General features: G+C 39.0%; 1 protein-coding gene across 1 annotated transcript in view; it reads left to right on the top strand.

The window, feature by feature from the left end:
* The window catches only part of LOC109913293 (eosinophil peroxidase-like), a 46,944-nt gene extending 37,820 nt beyond the window's left edge, over positions 1 to 9,124 (top strand). The window contains exons 12-15 of the mRNA XM_048612373.1: positions 2,755 to 2,960; positions 4,653 to 4,814; positions 7,764 to 7,822; positions 9,050 to 9,124. Coding sequence (XP_048468330.1) covers positions 2,755 to 2,960; positions 4,653 to 4,814; positions 7,764 to 7,822; positions 9,050 to 9,124 — 502 coding nt within the window. The remainder of the gene's footprint in view (positions 1 to 2,754; positions 2,961 to 4,652; positions 4,815 to 7,763; positions 7,823 to 9,049) is intronic.
* Positions 9,125 to 21,587: the final 12,463 nt, after the last annotated feature.

The following is a 21,587-nucleotide window of genomic DNA, read 5'->3' as shown; positions in this document are numbered from 1 at the left end:
ACATCCCTGGACACTCTGGGTAATTTATTATGGCTAACCTACCTATCCTGCACATCCCTGGACTATGGGAGGAAACTGGTGCACCTGGACAAAACCCGTGCAGTCACGGGGGAAAACATGCAAACTCCGCACAAACAACTACCTGAGGCTGGAATCGAACCCAGCTCTCCAGGGCTGTGAAGCAGCAATGCTAACCACTCAGTCACTGTGCTATTTTAAGTTGTGTTTATAAACAGTTGGCTTTGTGTTACAATTTCACTCTTGTGTCTGAAGGTGCAATGTTCGCACCCAGCCTCAGGTAGTCTCAAGGCATGGAAACCAGTGCTCCTGGCTCTGAATTCTAGGTTGACATGCAGCTCTAATCTGTGATCCAGTGGGTATCATTTCTTGTTCCCACCTCCATTCCCAATTCTGAGATCCTATAAAACCTTCCAGCCATATAAGATGAAGAACCATACTACAAGGTACGAAGTTGATAATGGGCGTGCTAAGCGTGTCACATTGTTGATCAACCAACAAATCATTCCATTACATCATGCCACTTTTCAGAGACTGTGGAAATATGATTCCAGTCTTCAAAATGAACCAACATGTATGAAGACTGTTCACCAGCTATTGCCTTCCTGTAGATGTACCTTCAGTCAGTTGGAAACTGTGTGATCACTTAGTGTTCTGAAGAAATTTGAAACTTAAGTAAAGTGTAAAACCAACATTACAATAACAATGTTGAGATATTTCCACATATAATTGGAGCTTTGTCAGAAAGTGTGGTTGATAGATATTAGGCTTTGGCCAAGAAGCTATAGGACCAAAGGCTATTCAGGAAACATGGGACATATGCCCTCAAGGGCAATGCTTAGAGTGTCTGTTTTGGTTAAATGGTGACTAACAACAGAGAAATCAGTTTGTTGACAATGGTGACCTTTTTTATTATTCCTAACTCACCAGTTGGGTTTGTTGAGTGAACTCATTGGACAGTCATAGTTAGATCTTCTGACTGAGAATCTGAGTCTCTTTGTCAAATATGGGAAAGTTGATTTTCCCCTCCTGAGTTTACTAGTTACTACATATGAAGTCAATGAATGCAGTTCCTGCCTGACCTTCTTAAAATAGCTGCTTTAGTCTAACTGAAAGTCCACTGTTACTGTGTTTAGGATAGCAAATACACTTTCTCTGCTGTGCATTTGCACTCATCGAATAAGTAGAAGCCATGGAATTCACAGTCTTAAAGGAGGTCCCTTGATCCTTCATGCAAATATCAATGTTTGCCTTTCAACAAGAATGAATTAATCTGATCGCATTTTCCCGAATCATTTTATATTAGTTCTTTCCAAATAATTGCCCAGTTTCCACTTATTATGGACCAGACCAAACCCCCTTCAAAATATAAAGGAACTATGGTCTAGGCTAACTTTTTTTTATTTAAAGACAAGTGTAAGGTGCTGTGTTCCAGGGGTAATTTCATTGGTTATATTACTCGACTTTAAGCAAAACACATTTAATTCTTACTCTACAGTTAAAGTACAAGGAAAAAAAAAGGGATTGGTGTAACATTAATTGTGTTGGAAAACTTAACAGAATAATAGATTATTTACTAAACAGCAACTGTTCCAATATAGTAACGACCCTTAAACACATTCTTGGTAAACCAAATTCAGAAAAACAGATTGTCTCACATGCAATATTTCTACAGTCCAGGAAGAAAGAGCATCAAGAGAAAATTCTGGTAGAGGAAGAATGAACTCAAGCATTTTGCTGTAGCAGGGAGAGATGTGTGGCAACTTTGAAACCCCAACAACTACTGAAAGCTAAACTAAGACCCTGGTTCTGTAGGAGCCTGAGTCCACCCATTCATGCTGCTTCTACTGTTCCAACTTTTTAAAAAAATGCCTCACAAGCTGTTTACTTTACTGGCTTGGAACAGACCACTTGGTGCCCCTTCTTAAGCTCTCTTCATGAGAAAACCAGGACAAAATACACCTCTTAGAGCCATAGTATGGTCACACATTTAAATGAATGATGTCTCAGTTTAGTCTGGTGGATGATAAAGTACTCCACATTCTCACAGCTCTTTCACTTTTTGAAAATATTTGTTCTGCTATGTTAATCATCATTGGGAATAATTTTTGCACCCTGTGAAAGTCCTTTATTGATTATCCCTTATAGAATTGATTACAATTGATTTGTAAATCTCAAATAATTCTCAAAATATTGTCAGATTCCTCTTGTTTCCATGTGATTCATTACAACAGGAAGCAGCCTCAATCATGCACATTGCAACCTGATCTAGTTTAGCAATTTCAGAGATTTCTCTATGATGCTTTTCCCTTTGATTTATCAGACATCAGCTTTAGCTCTCTGTAAGCATTCTCAGCTCTGAACTCAACTAACATAGGTTCAAGTACCTCACAAGGAACCTACAATCCTAATTTACATCTTAGTGAATATTTAGAGGAGTGCTGCACAGTCAGAGATCCATTTTCAGATAAAGTGCTAAACTAAGATCCTTCTGCCCTTTCAAGGGAAAATGAAGATGTGCAAGGAAGCTTCCCATAAACCTGGTTAATATTTCTCCCTCTACTCAGCGCATCTGGTCATTTATCTCACTGTTCTTTGCTATGCACAAAATTAGCTTCTGTGTTCCTTAAACTACAAGTGACTGTACTTTAAGTGTTTATCATTATCTTTGATAAGCTGTGGGATATTGATGCTGTGAAAGCAGTAATGCATATGCAAGTTCTTCTTTTCCTTTAGATTCTGGTGGGAAAATCAAGGAGTTTTCTCAGGCAGCCAACGCCAGGCTCTTTCTCAAATCTCCCTGTCCAGGATTGTCTGTGACAACACCGGGATTAAACTTGTTCCTCAGGAAGCATTTAAGTTCAATCAGTACCCAAAAGGGTATGTGGAGTGCAGCAAGATACGAAAGGTAGACCTCAGTGACTGGAAAGAGGATGCTCAAGGTATGGGATTAGAGGACTGGCCCAGCCTCCAGAAAGCTGGCATTATCATTCATTTATTTTTGAACTACCCAAATCTGTTGGTGTAATAAAAGGGCTAAGAGAAGCTGAGGTCTAGAACTTTGAAAACCATTTCTTTGTGATTTAGTCGTGCACTTTGCTTTTTCAAGAGCAGGGGGATCCACCTGCAGTTTCAAAATTAGATCTCTGACATTTTAGATTTGCATTATCGCATATAATTATCCCATTCCCACCTTGAATGAAAAGAGATGCCTCAATATCCAGTTCAAGTTATGTCTGCAAAAAGTAGATAGTAGAAAAACTGTTCTCATTGGTGGAAGGATCATGAATGAGAGGACACAGACTTAGGATCATTGGCAAAAGAACCAATGACAATGCACAGAAAGTCTTCCTCAATCAATAAGAGGTTAAGATCTGGAATATGCTGCCTGAGAGTATGGTGGAGGCAAGTTCAACTGAGACATTCAAAATGGAATTGGATTATTATCTGAAAAGGAACGATATGCAGGATTACAGGGAGAAGATGGGGGAGCTGGCATTAGGTGAATTGTTCATTTGGGGAACCAGTACAATCACAACAGGTCAGATAGCTTCCTTCTCTGCTATAATTCTGTGAATATCAACCAAGCACTCTCACCTTATTGTCATAATTTGCCACAGTTGTTTCATTCTGATTTTCAAATACAAAATTTGTGAACATAACTAATAATTTGCTATCTTAAAACAACTGCATGTGTTCACTGCTTGATCCCATAAGGATTCCCTTTTTCAGTTGACACTTCAAGGCTGCCTGTAGGTTTCCTCAGATGCCATTAGCAGCATGAACTGATTTGCAAAAGAAGCACATTAAAGAAATTACTGAGTGTGGAGAACTGTTTCCAGCTGGCCTAATATCTTCTTGATCCAGTTATTCAAGAGCAGCTAAAAATTTTCAGTTTCAAGCTTCAATAAACAATAAAAACCATAGAAATCAAAATATTTCTCACAAGAGAATTTTGCAGTCCTTATCTCTTTATTGTTACCATTGTCTCCAAGATGTCAGAAGCACCCAAACACCCTCTAGCAGTCAAACCTTTCTATTTTACCTCAGAAATATCATTCTTCCCTGCCTCTACCTCAGAATATCAACTGCTGAAATTCTTATCCATGCATTTTTTTTCTCTCAATACTCAATTACTCCAAATAATGTCTGGCCAAATTCCAGTCTTTAATGGTCAATAAATGTCAACTGACCCAAAACTCTTTTGCAAGTTTACAGTCCACACAAAGTTGCATTCACCCCTATTTTGACTGATATGGCCCAGCTTTCAGTCCTCAACTTGCCATACTTAAAATTTTTATCTTTGTGCTTTAGATTCTCCTCTTTCTCTCTCCAAAAGCTCTGCTCCTCGATATCTCTGAACTCTGCCATTACCTTTATAACTGTGGCCCCTCCTTTTATCCAACAATTGCTGGCTGGGCTTTCATATTCTCAGTCTTCAAGGCCTAGACACTGGAATTTCCTCTCGTTTCCTCAATGTCTTCATCATCCTCATTTCCTTTTAAGATTTATTTTTAAGACTCACTTGATAACCATCTTTCTGTCAATCTGTCTGACCTTTGGCTGGACACCCACAATTGTTCAAATATTCTCTGTAACATTTCCTAATTAATGTCTGTTTACTCTCTTTACAGTGACCCCCTGTGGCTCTGTTCCTGTTGTGAGAAATGCCCATTTTTCAATCTGTAGTTTGGCCGTCAAATACAGCTGTAAATCTGGATTCAAGATAGTGGGAGAGGATACAATAACATGTCTGAGTAATGGAAAGTGGAACTCTTCACCACCTAGATGCGTGAGTAAGAGTTTTAATAAGTACATGAATTAATAGACGCAGAAGCAGAGGAAAATAATTTCTCATTTTAGCAGCCAGCAAGCTTGCCGTCCAGGAGAGCCAGACTATTCCAGGTGCAAAATCTCATTTATGTAGAACTGGCAAGCTGGAAAGCCGAAGGCAGTGCTGGGTAACCTGGATACCATGAAGCCAGCATTGCAGTCAGACCTGTGGTAGGAGAAGGCTAGGTAAAGGCTTACAATTTCAGAAGTGTGTGAGGGGGGCCCAGGACTGCAACCACTAGGATTAAATTCGAAGAGCACTCTAGCGTTTCCTGGTCCCACAAAAAATAACTGTCTCACTTGCCACCGAGGGCATTCACTTCATGATCAACAAGTTCAACTAAGTGCTTACAGAAGATACTTCACCAAAAAAAGGCTTTGCAGTCATTGTAAATAATGTCCTATTTCAAGTCTGTTTACAAGATTCCTACCTGAGCCTGATAGGTGTCTCAGACATGTGTTGTGAAGTTTGGTAGAGTACTTATGGATTAGGAGGCAGGAAGTTAGAATTTGGTGTTTGTAAGATGTTAGGGGGAGAAAGCATTGCATGGTCCTTTAAAAGATGATGTGCTTTTTCTGTACTTAGAGATTCAAAATGGATGTCTGTGGGCAGCAGCTTGAAAGTTTGCAAGTACACAGAGATCCCCCAGATTGAAATATTTGTATCAAAAGGCTGTACAGTTAGCAGGGAAAGCAGCAGTTTTTACTAAGACAATAAATTTTGAATTTAGTCAATCAATTTGAACCAGGCACTTAGATACCAAAAAACCAATTACATTTAAACCTGAGATAACAAGGTGTAGAGCTGGATGAACACAGCAGGCCAAGCAGCATCAGAGGAGCAGGAAAGCTGACGTTTTGGGCCTAGACCCTTGGTTTTGACAACATAGGACCAATCCTATTGTAAGAAATATTGATATGTCATCAAGGGTATAAAAGAAGGTGGTCGTTAGACAAAGACCAGAGAGCTAACTGTCATCTGCCAGAGCTAACAGCCTTCAGCTCTCAAGAGACGATCGCTGGCTCTCACAGTCTCCTCTAAGTTTTAGAGAAAGCACAATCTAAATAACAAGGGCACATCTAGTGAATATTCCTGAAAGAAGAATCAATGGAGAAGGCACAGAGCATTCCAGAAGACACGTAACCTGGTTATACTTTCGAGAGACTAAATTCTATTTTTTATTTTACATATGTGTGACCTGTATTTATTGGTACACCATTAGAATCTTGCTTTATTCAGGAATAGTTAGACAAGATTTATTTGGTTTGTTAATAGTTTAGTTAATTTGTTCACTGTTAGAGTTAGATAAATAGTTACTTGTTGATCTTGAAGTGAGTGTCAGGGTTTTATTTTATCTAACCACTAGAAGTTGCTGAAAGGCAGGTTACACCACTTTTCATACTCCTTTGACAGGTTATAGGGTGAGGCACTCCTCTTTGGGTATTTCAGCTTTAATTCTCAGAGGGGAGAGGTCAAGCTCCACATTATAACACATGTGCCAAACCAGCAGAGAGGAGCTGACTGCTTTGATGTTAATTCCTGCAGCGTCCAGTCTCTGTACAGCATCTAAATTAGCCTGAATGTATACAAAACGTACAAGCAAGAGAGGGGAAGTAAACAGTGGACATATATAGGAAAAGTAGATCAATCAAGCTCAGATGATGTTAGTGGTCAAAAGTGAAATAATGCAAAAAAGTTGGCTACAGGACATCTGCCAGATAGTGGAATTAGTGTGGGAGGAGACTGAGGGAGGCCCAGTGAATTTCAGGGATGTCAATTTTAAAAGTTTAGTGTAAATACTGATTCACCTCAGTGTTGTTACTGAACATCTTATATGGTATTCAAAGTGAAATTCACTATAGATGGAGTACAAACCTATACTAATCTCCATTGCCTTAGCCATCTCTGTATCTGTGGCAAACTGTAGTTCGGATTGGTCCTACGTCATTGTGTGCACAGCAAATGCACTTGGAAAGGTTTAAGTGGCAGGTAATTGAGAGGAAAATGTAGTCATCCAGGTGGACCTCATAGAACATGAGTTCCCTGATCGTGGCTGTTAATCTGATCCAATGAGGGAGCCCTGGCTGACAGTATCAGAGGTTCTGTTCACTCTGAGAGCTGACTCTGGGGAAGCTGGATCAGTGTCAAGGACTCTCTGCATGTAAGTAAAGTGTGGCTTGGTGATGGCTCACCGACCTTTGTGGAGTTATTTCGGAAAGGAAATAATACAATTAAAAGTAGGGCCTCAGGTTGTGTTGTAGAACTGAGAGACTTAGGCGTTTAGGTACATAATTCTTTGAAGTTTGCATCACATATAGACAGGGTGGTTAAGAAAGCATTTAGCACACATACCTAGATTTACCTGGATGTTGCTGGGAATGGATGGTTTGAACTTTAAGGAGAGGCTGGAAAGGCTGGGACTTTTGTCACTGGAGCATAAGAGGTTCAGGGGTGACCTTATAGAGGTTTATAAAATCATGAGGGGTATAGATAAGGTGAATGGCAGGTGTCTTATCCCTAGGCTGGGGGATTTCAAAACTAGGGGCCATATTTTTTAAGGTGAGGGGCAAAAGATTTAATAATGATATGAGAGGCACTTTTTACACAGAGAATGGTTCATGTGTGGAATGAACTTCCAGAACAAGTAATGGATGCAGGTACAGTTACATTCAAAAGAAATTTGGATAAGTAGATGAATAAGAAATGTTTGGAGGGATATGAGCCAAGCACAGGCAGATGGGACTAATTTAGTTTGGGATTATGGTCGGCATGGTGTCAGAGCAAAGGGTGTGTTTCCATGCTGTATGACTCTGTGACTCTATAATAGAACTATTGAATTAATTTCTGGTACATTTCACTCAATATCATAAATCTTTAGGTTCCGTACTGATTGTATCTGATTAAATTACAGGTGCAAAGGTCAAGATTTGCTCAAAATGGAAGCAGTTAGAGAATGGGCACCTGGAAAAGGTAGACTTTTGGCAATTTCCTTTGATATGCCTGCAAGATTCTTGTACCTCATTTTCCTGTCTGTTTTTACATTCTGCATTGTTTTTGAAGGGCCTAGAACTGAAGAGAAGTTAGGAGACAGTATTGTTTTGTTATTCAGACATTGCTTTTTTTCTAACATTCAGGGACTAAATCCAGCTCTTAATCAAACACTGAATGCAGGATCTTAATTTAGAATTATATTATCATACCCTCAGAACATTACTTGAGGAATGAATAAGTAATCTTTTTTCTTGGATTTGCCCTTATCTTAAAGTTGAGCTCATCCAAAACTTCACTGCTCACACCATAGTTAACACTAAAAGCTGATTTTCACTCGCTTTAAACGCTGCAAAAAGGTATTTCATTGGCTGTAAAACAATTTGATACAACTTATAGTCATATATAAATGCAAGTCTTTCCGATTTCTTTAAATGTTGGTGAAAACACTAAAGAGAAATTATTTAGTGTGGAGCTGGAAGAGCACAGCAGGCCAGACAGCATCAGAGGAGCAGGAAAGTTGACATTTCGGGTCAGGATTTCTGATTTCTGAAGAAGGGTCCCTAGCCGAAACATCAGCTTTCCTGCTCCTCTGATGCTGCCTGGCCTGCTGTGCTCCTCCAGCTCCATACTGTGTTATCTCTGACTCCAGCGTCAGCAGTTCTTACTATCTCAAAGAGAAATTGTTTGGTGTTATTTCTATTTTTTTTGGAAATTATATGTGATAACTTAAAACAGGAGCAGAGCATTTAGATCTTTCAGTTTGTGTTGTGAAGTCCAAGTTCAGCACATTAAGCCTCTCGTGTTTTGGAGATAAATGTTTGTAAAATGCTGCAGTGACTTTGAGCGTTTCACTGGACAAAACTGTCCTCGCTTAGGCAGTTCCACACCAAATATTTCCCAGCAGTCATTCTTAATTTGTATGTTGACTCTTAGCAATTTCTGATTTTTGTCTTTTTTGGAGAGATCCATGCAAGGTGCAACACCATTCACTTTTGCCAATACTGGGCATATTCATCAACTTTGTCACAGCTTCCTTTTGTGATGGCTTCTCAAAGAAATTCATTGTACGCTGGGCCCTATTATGTCTTAATTTCTTCTTTCTCCAAATAATCCAGAAGATGGAAGCTATGTTATTTAACAAGTGCAGGGAAATATCTGCATTTTGCAGGGCGCAGATAAACATGTTGATCTACTCTTTTTTTACAGGTGCATGGGGTTCCCTGTGAGAATCAAAGTACAGTAACAGTGGACGACAACTTGATTGGACCAGAAAAAGATTAAGCTGGGCCACGGGAACTTAACAAGAGAATTATTCTGAAAACATCCAACTTTTTCTGCACAACCGGCAACTGAGAATCCAAAATTAATTGTACCAATTCAATTCTAGTATGTCATTCCTGATTTGGCTGTGAGGCTAGTCACAGGTGAAATTTAACCCTAACATAAATGGGCAGGTTTCGACAGAGTTTGGAGGGGTAGGGGGTCTAAACATTTTAAATTGGATTCCAAACTAAAACTAGCCTTCAACTGACGCACTTTCAGATTGAACTGATTCAGGGAGGAGGTGGCTTATATCATTGTTGTTCTGTTTTTTTTAGATTTAGTTTAGATTTTTCGATAGTCTTCCCAAACTTTGGTTGATGTAATCAGTTACATAGAGATAATGGTTGTTTGGATCGAAGAGTTGAATGTCCTTTTGTATTTAACTCCTGGACCTAATATGACAACCTGAGGAAATTCCACAATCCAGTACTCTCAAACCTTGCCCACTAGCTCTCAGAACCCACACCCCTTATTAGAATTTCGAGCTTTCTCCTGATCCATTTGATCTGCCCCATCATAACTGTGAACCCTCCCCATCCCTACTTCTGACTTCCTGATCCATAATAATCCCCATTCCCCAACTCCTGACCCAATCCATGAATAGCAGCCACTGTGGATTGCTCCCATTTACCAACTGATTTCCCTATAAGTAGAGTGAAGGTATGGATTTGAGATTCAGCTTGCTTAATCTGTGTATTTTTAGATGCTTTTCGCAAATAACTAATCTGAGAGAGGAGAGCAATTATTTTCTGCATTGATACATTGGGTCTGAAAGGAGTCATCTTGCGCTGCTGCTGCAGAGATACATCCAATCTCAAAATACTGGCAGATTTAGTTATCAACCAAGAAATCAATGATTAATTAGAAGAAGTACCCTAACTATATTTGTATTCAAAAAATAAGTAATTAATAATTAGAAATAAAAGACTTAAAATTAATTTCTACTGATAAATGTAACAATATGTATCTTAAATGGAATTTATTCATAAGCTGAGGAACAGCGTCTGCAAGATACAGGGCAAAACGCTTCCAATTCACTAACAGCTAAAACTGTCCTCAGGTTTCACACCCACAGACACACAAACTAATGAATGTAGGCCTGTCATTCTATGAGAAAATTGCTTTATTTTCTTATGTTAAGGCAATTTGTACAATGGTAAAGACCAATTAATTTAAGCATCACTGCATTATAAGCAAATTGGATTTTTTAATTAAAATATGTTTTAATTAAAGAGGCTTAATTCCAAACTTATTGTAAAATAAGAGTTATATGTGTGGATGTTTTCCGGCTGAGGGAAGTAATGCTTTTGCCCACATTAGCCAGAATATAGACCAGTTTAAAAATGTTCTCAAATTCTACGAAGCGGAAATTTAAGGTGTTTTGAAAAGACCGGTTTCAGGACAGCGTAGTCAGGGACTTCTGTCATTGGGGACTTTGGTATGTACTGTCTTAGGAAAGAAGAACATTTCCTATCCACAAATGGGAATCCAAGTTGAACCAGAAATCTGTCTTGTATCTGAATATATTGCTTTACCGTCTTTGTATGGAGGCTATTGTGATCCTCTTGAAAGCTTAGCATTTGTCTTCTGCTTGGTACTGAAATCATTATAGTGGTTGGATTACTGTATTATGGTCTTTGCTTATATTCAATAAAGTTTGATATTATGCATCAACTAAGTGTTCTGCCTTACCAAATGGTACGTCTCTGCCAAACCAGAATCATCTAAACTGCAGAGTTTAAAGGGATTAACTTGAAACTTTTTTAACAGTCTGAGCAATCAAAGTGAAGTAATCAAAATCCAACAAACTCCCTTTTAAATCTTGTTATGACACAGGGATAGCAAACCAAACCAAACAGCCTCACTAGCACTGGATTTGCAGCACAGTGAAATTAAAACATACAGTGACCCACCTCATTGCTCAGTTGTTCCTTACAACAGTTCTCAGACACCAAGTTTATAACTTGATCAAAAATTAACAACTAAAAATTAACACACAGACAGGTGCACAGGATACAGGTGAGAGATAAATTAAAGAAATAAAAAATAAGAATCATAATTTGCCAGTGCAATAAACTATTTAAAACGATGGATGCCGGGCCTTCAGAATTCCTTGGACAATAGGCTATTCACAGGCAAGTAGATCTGTGTGTCTTGCTTGAATTCTGAAGTCACCGGTTAATGCAGACTGTTTCAGTAGACTTCTAGAAATATTTACTTATTTCTTACAGAATGGGATTCTTTTCTCAGAACATCAAACAATTTGATGACTAGACAGAGACCAGAGAGGGAGCAAAGCAAAAAATGAGTCTCCGGATTTTTTCAAAAATCATACTGCCTACTGCCAAAACTCAGTCAGAACTGGTTCTCTCTTTCTCTCTAATATTTCCTATGGTTAACTGACTAGCACTGGTTCTAACTTGATCGACCAAATCAACGTCCAACCTGCTGTCAGCCCTGCACATGGCAACACCTCAGTGCCAGTTCACCTACAGTATCTTTACATCAATAATTAAGTTGCGTTATTTTCCAGGCCAGTTCCCAGCAGAAAACATCTGTCTTAATTCACTTTTCTTTTAAAAGAAGCTGCTGTTCAAAGTTCAGTTCTTAACTTCAACTCACGTTCCAAACCAAAACAATGAGTAAAATAAAAGTAGTGATGGTCTCAACACTCAAACATTCCAATCTGAGCTCACTTACCAGTGGCAGAAGTGACCACTTTTCCCTTTAAAGATTGCATGTTTCACCCAACTCGTAACCTAGCATGAGTTTTTCAAATTTAGCAGCCTTCACTGGGCTAACAGAAGCCAAGTATATTGATCAGGCTGCCAATGCTGTGGAGAACACACATCAGACACAACTGTAACTCTGCAGTCTGCACACTAATCACAATTTTATGGTTTTGTGAAATTTTTCAAGCTGCCCACTGGGTCAGGTCAACAGTAATCCAGGCCTATACACCTCACACAGGCATGTTCACCTCTTGTGTCCTAGGAGTGTATCATGTTTTCTATCTGTTATGAATTGCTAACACTACAACTGTTTCTTAATATAAATGCTTCTATTGTAGTTACTTCATAACAGGACAGCAAACCATATGTTGAAGGCACTATATAAATGCAAGTTGGTGTTTCTTCTCCAGATCTTTTTGTATTCCTTACATTCCTGTTAATTTTATTCTTAGAAAGTTGGTTATTTACTCACATTCTACGTGCTCGATATAAACAATTGTAAAGAATTTGTTCTGAATAATGTGGGTCACTAAATATCATCAGACCCCAATGCTTTGACCAGACTCGAAACAAATTGTTTCAACTAATTTTTTGAAATGGTAATTTCTCTGAAAGCATGATTGCATAGACATTTAAAACTTTTGTTGTATTGAAATCTTCAAAGAAAGCCAAATTCAAGCATAGATCTCCAGCTCAGCAACACTGGCTCCAAACATATTACATAAGTTCTACGGTAAGGCTTTATCTCGAGTTAATGTTTAAAACAGTGAGTAAAGTGACAATAATCATCCGTAACATTTCAACTACTAATTTGGAAATGCCAACTGATGGAGGCTAAAATTATCACAAGTTGAAGGTGATCCTTGATAAAATACTGGTCCAGTCTTAACTGGCTTATTTAAGAACTAGGAGCAGAAAACCATTCAGCTCCTCAGTTGTGCTCCATGCTACAGTGACCTCATAGACAATCCACGTGTGAGCTTCACTCCAATTTTCTCCTCTCCATAACTTTTGACTCTTTTATTGATCAAAAATTTGTCTAAGTCAGCTTTACATATATTCAATGACCCGGTATACAGCTCAAGGAATTTGGGAAAGAGAATTCTGAACGCTAACAACCCCCAAGAATGGAAATTCCTCTTGTTAAATCAAAGACCCCTTATTTTGAAACTGTACCCTATGGTTTTACATTCATCTTGTAAGAAGATCTCAGCATCCACCCCCTAAGAATTTACATGTTTCAGTGGGTCACCTCTTGTTCTTCTAATAAGTAGCTCAGCTTCCTCAATCTTTGCTCACGACATTCCCCACATTCCAGGAATCAGCCTCGTGAATCTTCTCTGAACTTCATCCAATGTAAATAGGTCCCTCCTGAAGTAAGGTGACTTAAACTGTACACAGTATTCTAAGGTGGTGTCTCATCAATTCCGTATTCAGTCGTAACAGACTCCCCAAATTTTATATTCCATCCTCTTGCAAAAATGTCTTGTATCCCATTTACCTTATAAGTACTTTATGTTCTTGCATGCTAACATATTAAGATTTGTGAACAAGAAAGGTCAGGTTTATCTATATCACAGCATTCTGAAATCCCTCTTCATTTAAATAATGTTCTGCTTTACAAGTCTTCCTGTGAAAGTGGATAATGTCGCATTTTCTCATGTTCCATCTGCCACCTTTTTGCCCATTCTCTTAACCTATCCCTTCACTGACTCTTTATACCCTCCTTACCACCTGCATTCAATACTGGCAAACACAAATAAAGAAGTATGTAAAGGACTTTGAGAGGATGCAGAAAAGATTTGAGAGAATGATTCCAGGAATGAAAGTCTTCAGTTACACAGATAAATGCATCACAACCAGAATTGAAACCTACCTAGATCCGGTGAGACCAGATCTCTGTAGAGGATATCATATTATTATGGGAAGTAAATGTGATTGTCCTGGTTAAAGGTCACTGCCAGATACTTGCTGAACTCCACCAAGATCATCCAGGAGTTTCCAAAATGAAGATGTTGGCAGGAATTTATGTCTGGTGGCCAGCATAGGATGCTACATAGGTGAGATAGTGGCCAAAGGACCAACAAGGACAAACATTGTGGCCAGCACGTACATGGGAATGACTATGTAAACCCTGGCTTCAATTACACATTGACTATGCCGGTCTTTTCATGGACTCAGTGTTCTAGGTCATTCTGGGTGACCGTTCAATGTGATTGGACATGCATAGAGTTCATTCGTCAAGCTTAGAGATGACAATTAAAAAGCTGAGAGCATCGTTGGCAATACACACACTTCTGGAAGTAGTGGTCATGGACAATGGGATGTCATTTGCCAGCAGGGATTTCGAGTATATCCTAAAGTCAAATGGCATTCAGCATGCTTGGACATGTCCATACTATCCAACGTCCAATCGTCTGGCAGAGAGCACTCCAAACATTGAAAGTGGGCTTAAAGAAACTGCCTACAGCTTTACTCCACACCAAACTGTCCCAGTTCCTGTTTGATTACAAGACAACCCCTCATGCAACAACAGGAATAGCTCCAGCAGAGTTCTAATGGGGAGAAGACTCCACACCAGGTTATACCTGATATTCCCAGACCTGCGGGGAGGATGAAATAGCAGCAGGAATGGCAATGTTGGCCACATGCTTCCTCTAAGCGAGAGAGACGGTTTACTTCAGGGGATAAAGTTTGGTGTTGAAACCACAGAAATAGCGCTGCATGGGTACGAGGCGAGGTTGACATGATGCCATGTCCTGTGACATACAATGTTTGGGTAGATGAGGCAGTCCTGACAAACGTGGATCATATGTTACCTTTCACATGGGGCAGGACGAAATGTACCTGCTCCGCCAGGACAACCAGAAAGACTGTCAGAAGCTTGGGTTCTCCCCGTCTGTCTAATGTCAAGGAAACTACAGAGTTTGAGATGGATGCAGTCTTGATACCGTTACCACCTGAAGAAGGGGATGAAATGCTCCCATGATGCTCTGAGCACAAGAGATGGGCTACGATCCGTTATATGCTGCCTGTGTCCAAGTCATAGTTGGAGGAACTGGACCTGGGGTGAAAACGTCCCAGTAGAAGCTACAAGAAAAAGAACAGGCCTACATTCCCAGACCTCAATGGGAGGAGGAATGTAGTGATTGGAATGAGCTGGCCAGGTGGATTGCATTGAATATGAGATCCCTGATTGGGACTGTTAACCTGGGCCAATCAGGGAGCCCTGGCTGACAGATATAAACAGGAGTGTCTGGGGTTCTGCTCACTCCAGGGTCTGGCTCTGATCTAGCTGGCCAAAATCCATGTACTGTGCACCATGTAAATAAAAGATGACTTGCTAATGGGATAATGGCCTCTGTGCAGTTATTTCATAGACTCAATACATTCACAATGGGCAGAAAGACTTCTTCACTATAACTATTCTGTGATTCTATGAATCTTTGGGATTTTAATCACAGGGGCTCTGGTGCACGGAATGGTAAACTTCAAATTGGCAATGAACTGAGATAAAAAGCTAAGATAATGGAAATATGTCAAACATAAAATTAGGAAAAATGAAGCGTGGAATACTTCAGTTATAGCAAGAGGAAACATTACTTTTGGAAACTTCATCTTTTGAGGAACCATATCCTTCAGACATTTGCGGAATAATGGTAGGTGTGAGACAAATAAAAGTGGATACCTCAAACTGGAGATAGTGTTAATACATCCAGAACCTAAAAACCTTAGCTGAACAACTTTTTTAAATTCTGTGACAGCAGTGAGCAGACTAATCATACATTGTAATCCAGCATGGGTTTGGGCTGTCATTCTGTGCACACTTCTCAACATTGTTATCGCAAGAGCCTGATCACCAGAGTATGTTTTTACATGTTGTATTCCTACTTGGGAGTGGCTATTTGTCAGCAGACACTTATCTCTGCTTTTGCTCTTAGCGAGACAGAGAACATTCGATTAGAGTAACATTATTTGAAATTACCTCTCAAAAAGTGTCATTAAGACAGAAGCATATATTGTGTATCACCATGTTTATATCAATTATATTAATCAGAAGTTTTGCAGCATAATTTCTTGAGTGAGATGTTGCATTACTGCACAAATAATGAGTAGATATTACCTTTTAAAATCAACAGTCCCCCTGCAGTTGGAAGCCATAGTACATCATCCCAGAGAAAGAAAACATTTGGCCCATCATGTCTGTGCCGGTTCTGTGCTAGATCAGCTCAAAACTAATCTTCTGCATTGCAGTTTCCTCATTTCCCTTTATGCCCCTTCAAACATTTTTTTTAATTTTTCACTTAAAAATTCATGGCATTAAACTCACTGCTGTCTTTATAACATTTGTTTTTTTTAACTGCTGGCCCGTTTTTACTTACTCCCTAACAGACAAAAAAAACTTCCAGTCCACTTATCCAAACTATTCATTGAAAACCTCTACTAGATCTGAGGAAGGGTCACTGGACCCGAAACATTAACTCTGAGATTTTCTTCACATTTGCTGCCAGACATGTTGAGCTTATCCAGCAACTTCTGTTTTTGTTCCTGATTTACAGCATCCTCAGTTCTTTCCATTTTGTTTTCTCTCTATTAGATCTCTTCAGCTTTCTCTGCTCCAATGGAAAAGTCTCACTATCTCTTCAAGCATACTTTAATATTCCTGATATTACTTTGGGGAATCTGTAGGGCTGTAAATTCTTTTCTAAAATGAGGTATTGAAAGCAGCACACAATACTATAATTAAAACTTGTATTATTCTATCATTAATTCTTTACCTTTGTGACATATGCCCCAATAATAAAATCCAAAACATGATAGAATAGTTATTAACGATTTATCTGTATTCAACCTTTCAGGATTCATTTGAATCTCTAAGTCTCTATTCATCCACAATCCTCAATATCATTGACTAATTACACATTCCCGTTGTTCTACTTCCTTTTAAAACATATTAATTCAGACTGAACCAATTATATCTGCTATCTGTTTGCACATCCCACTATTCAATGTCTTCTGGAAATCTTTTGTACGATCCTCCTCATACTTGGCTTCGCTCACTTTGTGTTGTTAGTTTTCAGCATTTTGTTCCTTAAACTAAAGTCCAAATCATTTATATATTACCAAGAATAGAACTGTATACTGCGTTCATTCCCTTCCCTAGAACTATCGCTTTATTTCTTCGCTTCTCAAAGAAACTTCCATTTCCTCTAAATTCTTTGTTTCCTGCCAACTTTTTATTCCTTACCTACAATCCTTGACTTTTTTGTTCCCTGAGAAAGCAAAGAAACTTTTAACTGAGCATTTAGTCATGTCAAAGAATCCAAGGTTGAGAAAGATTGTAGGGATGTAACTCTGACAGTTTAAAAGTCTATAAGGTGTTTCTCCTGCAATGCAAATGGAATTTCCACTCAAATGACCAGTTACCTCCACTAAAATCTGATTTTGGTGTCCCTGATGTGTGGAACCTAAAATGCGGATATTACAGCAGATGAGAATGCATTTATTATCAATGCGTTTCTTTATGGATAGCCAGATTATCCTTTTGGAGAACAGAGAGAGCTCTGTGCATGTTCTCACTGGACAACTTGGGAGTGGAGATCATGAATCCTGTGAGTGAAGTGTCAGGTGTCCTTTGGAAGTGGGGACAAGCATCCTTTGGGAATGGTTAAGTGACCTTTGGACTGTAACTATGGAAAAGATTGTCTGTAAAAGGTGTATAAACCTTGTGGACCTTTTGTGCATCTTGTCAAGATCTATCAATAATTTTCAAGAAATATTTGTAAAGGATTGTCAGCAAGTGTTAACCTGTCAAGAGGTGTCAATTAAGAATCATACAACCATACACCACATTTGGCCCATTTTGTCCATGCCAACCCAAGGACACCCAGATGCCTTTTCTAAACCTATCTTCCTGCACACGGCCCATAGCCTTGCAACTTACAGCACTTAAATTACTTTTTAACAGTTTAGGCTCTCTGCCTCCACCACCAATTCAATTTTTACCTTCTGTGTAAAAAACACTTTTCCTCATGTCCTCTCTAATCCTTCTGCCACTCAGCTTGAGTCTAAGACCCTGGTTTTTGATCTCTTTGCTGAGGGAAACAGGTTCCTCCTGTCTACTCTATCTCTACCCCTCAAAATTTGTATACCTCAATGAGGTCACACTCTCAGCCTTCTCGGCTCCAAGGAAAACAACCCCAACCTCTCCAATCTCTCCTTGCAGCTACAATTCTCCAGTCCTGGCAACATCCTAGTAAATCATCTCTGTACTCTCTGCAGAGCAATTACGTCCTTCCTGTAATATGGTGAACAGAACTGCACACTATACTCCAGTCATGGCCTCAGCAGTGTCTTATTTAGTTTCATCACTATATCTCTACTTCTGTATTCCATAATTCTGCCAATGAAGAAGACCATTCCATATTTCATCTTTACAACCTTATTGTTATGGAGAGGTGGTTAAATAAAAAGAAATCTCTGGTACTCACTTTATAAGCAAAAAGTAGCAATTTATTTATCTAACTCTAACAGTTAACAAATTAACAGAACTACTAATAAACCAAATAATCCCCCCTTAACTGCTAACTATTCCAAATAAAATTCTAATGGTATGCTGTTCCAATAGATACAAGTACCACCTATATAAACAAAATTAATTTTAAAAATTAAAACTTAATCTCCCAAAATTACAGTCAGGATAAGTCTTCTGGAATGTTCTTTTCCTTCTCCGCTGTCCTCCAGTCAGGAATCCATTTTCCATCAAATTCTTGTGTCAGGAATATTAGCTAAGAGTGCTGTAGTACCTTTATTTAGATGGTGCTTACTCTGAGATTTCTGTGAGAACCAGCGATTTTTTTTAAAGTTGAGAGCTTTTTCTTGGCAAATGACATTTAACTCTCACATCGATTTTCAAATACCCTCTTCCTTCATACCCATGATGACCTATTAATTTCTTACAATAGGATTAGTCTGAGATTGTCAAAACTATTAGTTTTAAATTTAACTGGGTTTTGGTATCTAGGGCCTGGTTTAAATTAATTTGCTAAATTCAAAAACCTGCTGTCTTGGTAAAAATGCTGCTTTGCCTGCTAACAATATAGCCTTTTGATAAATGTTTCAATTTCAAGAACTCTCTGTGCACTGCTGCTGCCTAGAAATAAACCCATCATCTTTTAAAAGGATCATGCACTCTTCTCTCCCTATCATTTAATAAACAAATTCTAATGTCCTGCTTTCCAATCCACAAGTACTATAGCCAACTTTGCAACACTTATCTACCTGTCCTGCTACCTTTAAGGACATGTGCACTTGCACACCAAGATCTCTAAATTCATCTACCCCTCTTAGTATATTCCCATGTATTGTGTACTCTGTTTTACTGCCTGACCTCCCTAAATGCATTACTTCACACTTGGCAGAGTTAAACTCCATCTGCCACTTTCCTGCCTACTCCACCAACACATCCATATGATTTTGGAGCTTACAGCTATCCTCTACACTATCCACCACACTGCCAATTTTTGTGTCTTCTGCAAAGTTTTCAATTGTGCCCCACAATTTCAAGTCCAGATTTTTAATATATAAAACAAACAGCAGGGGTCCCAACACCAAGCCCTGCAGAATGCCACTTGAAACAGCTTTCCATTTGAAAGGGCAACCATTGACCATTACCCTTAGTTTTCTGCTATAAAGCCAACTTTGGATCCAATTCAGCACATTACCCTGTATACCATGGGCTTTTACTTTTTTGACTCGTCTTCCATGGGGGACCTTGTCAAATGTCATGAGTTCTCAATAGGATTTTCTTGAAAATTTCAAGATTCATTTTTAATATTTGTTGAGTCATTGTTGACACACTAAAACTGTTTGTTAAAGCATTCTGTAGTGTTATTGAACCTGCTGTCTTGATTCCCTTCATCCCTGATCCAATGGGCAATGTACTGAATAGTTCCTGCCCCTTCTTTTTGTGGGACTGATCCTGATAGCTAAATTTACACTGCAGATTGAAACCTAGCAATCCTGCTTTTTAAAAGTAAATGTGGATAATGTAAAGTGGAACTCCAATTCCTCCCATATGGATAAAATAGGCTTCAAGCACAGGAGGTGAATGCATGTCAAGGAAATAGATAGCAACGGATGAAGTAAAATGGGAAATGGAAAGTGGTGTTTTAGCTTAAATTGGATTGAGAAAACTTCAAGACTGAATTGATGGGAGTGAAGGAGGTAAAAGGTAGGATGACCAGGAAATTTGAAAGAGACAGTCTTTCTGTGAAATGATAGGCTATAATGGGAGTTCCAGTGAGTTATATATGTTCTTCTTGACTTAAATGTTGCTGAAAAGAGACACAAAATCAAAGCTTTTCACTTTGCATTTATCAGGGTGGTGATGCAAGAATCCCAAACTTGGAAAAGAAATAGCAATTTATACAACATGAGTACAGGGTATTGATTAGTTAGATGATGGTCGGCATGGAGATGCAGCAGAAACTGTTTATTATTAACTGTTACTTAGCTGATGGAAATTAGTCCGGGCAGGTAGACTGTAATTGGTTACAGCATTGTCATGGGGAACATAGCAGGAATTGCTGTCTCTATAATCCTTACCTCATTTTAAAAAGGTGCAATATATGGACATATTCTGTTTGCTTGTAAAGGTCAGGAACCTGTCTGTGAATACATGTAGTTTCTAGTATGGGTGTGTGAAGCATACTATGAACACAACTGATAATCTTAAATTGGTTTCCAATGCAATTCCTAACATAGTCAAGGTCATTTAGTAAATTTTGTTCATTGGTGTAATCACATTTCACGATCAACATGATATTCTGAGATTTGCAAGCATGGGATGGTTGAGCACAGTCAAACTGCTACCCATTGCAGGCAGTCAAAGGCAACTGTTCTTTGAAACGATCAGCCAGATATTGGATGTACAGGTTACATACCTGGCATCACATTAGAATGGAAACCCATAACTCACATCATTTATTTGTATCATAGGCTTCATGGTCTTGTGCACGACTACACCGTCTCACTCCATACAGACAAGCCATGGATACCTGACGTTTTTAACACTTTGTAAAAGATGCGTGGTTTGATCTTTAACATTGTCAAGATGCAGATCCTCGACCAACATCCTCTGGGCCATTGGGCATTCCCCATGCCATCTACATAAACAGGGTGGCACTGGAGTATGTGCAGCACATCCCATGGTGACGAAACGTCTGAACGAAAACAAGCCAGCTCGGCGAGCAAGTCAACAACCTCACCCATAACCCAAGCTACGGGTCTTTGCCAAAACTTTAAACTTCCCATACCTCAACAGCCAACTCTCAGACTGAACTACTATCAAGAAAGGAGTCCAGCACCAAGTAGACTGTGCCAGCACTGCATTCTTCAAACAGTGACAATATGTCTTCGACAACAAGGACACATGGAAGTCAACAAAGGTCTTGGTCTATTAGGACTGGTGTTGACCACCCTCCTCCACTACAGCAAAACCTAGACCATCAATTAACATTGCATTTAGATCTTTGAGAGCTTGCACCAAGGGTGCATCTGCTGAATTCTGGGGATCAAATAGGAGGACCATTGGACAATACAGGTGTGCTCCGTGAAGCTGTATCTATCAGCACCAGAGGCCTGATTTTGAAGAACTAATTCCAATAGACAAACAATTGCTTCCAGAT

Source organism: Rhincodon typus, chromosome 26 (assembly GCF_021869965.1).
Source record: "Rhincodon typus isolate 14 chromosome 26, sRhiTyp1.1, whole genome shotgun sequence".
Classification (NCBI taxonomy): Eukaryota; Metazoa; Chordata; class Chondrichthyes; order Orectolobiformes; family Rhincodontidae; genus Rhincodon; species Rhincodon typus.
Note: the sequence above shows the minus strand (reverse complement) of the source record. Positions and strands in the feature narration are given on the sequence as shown.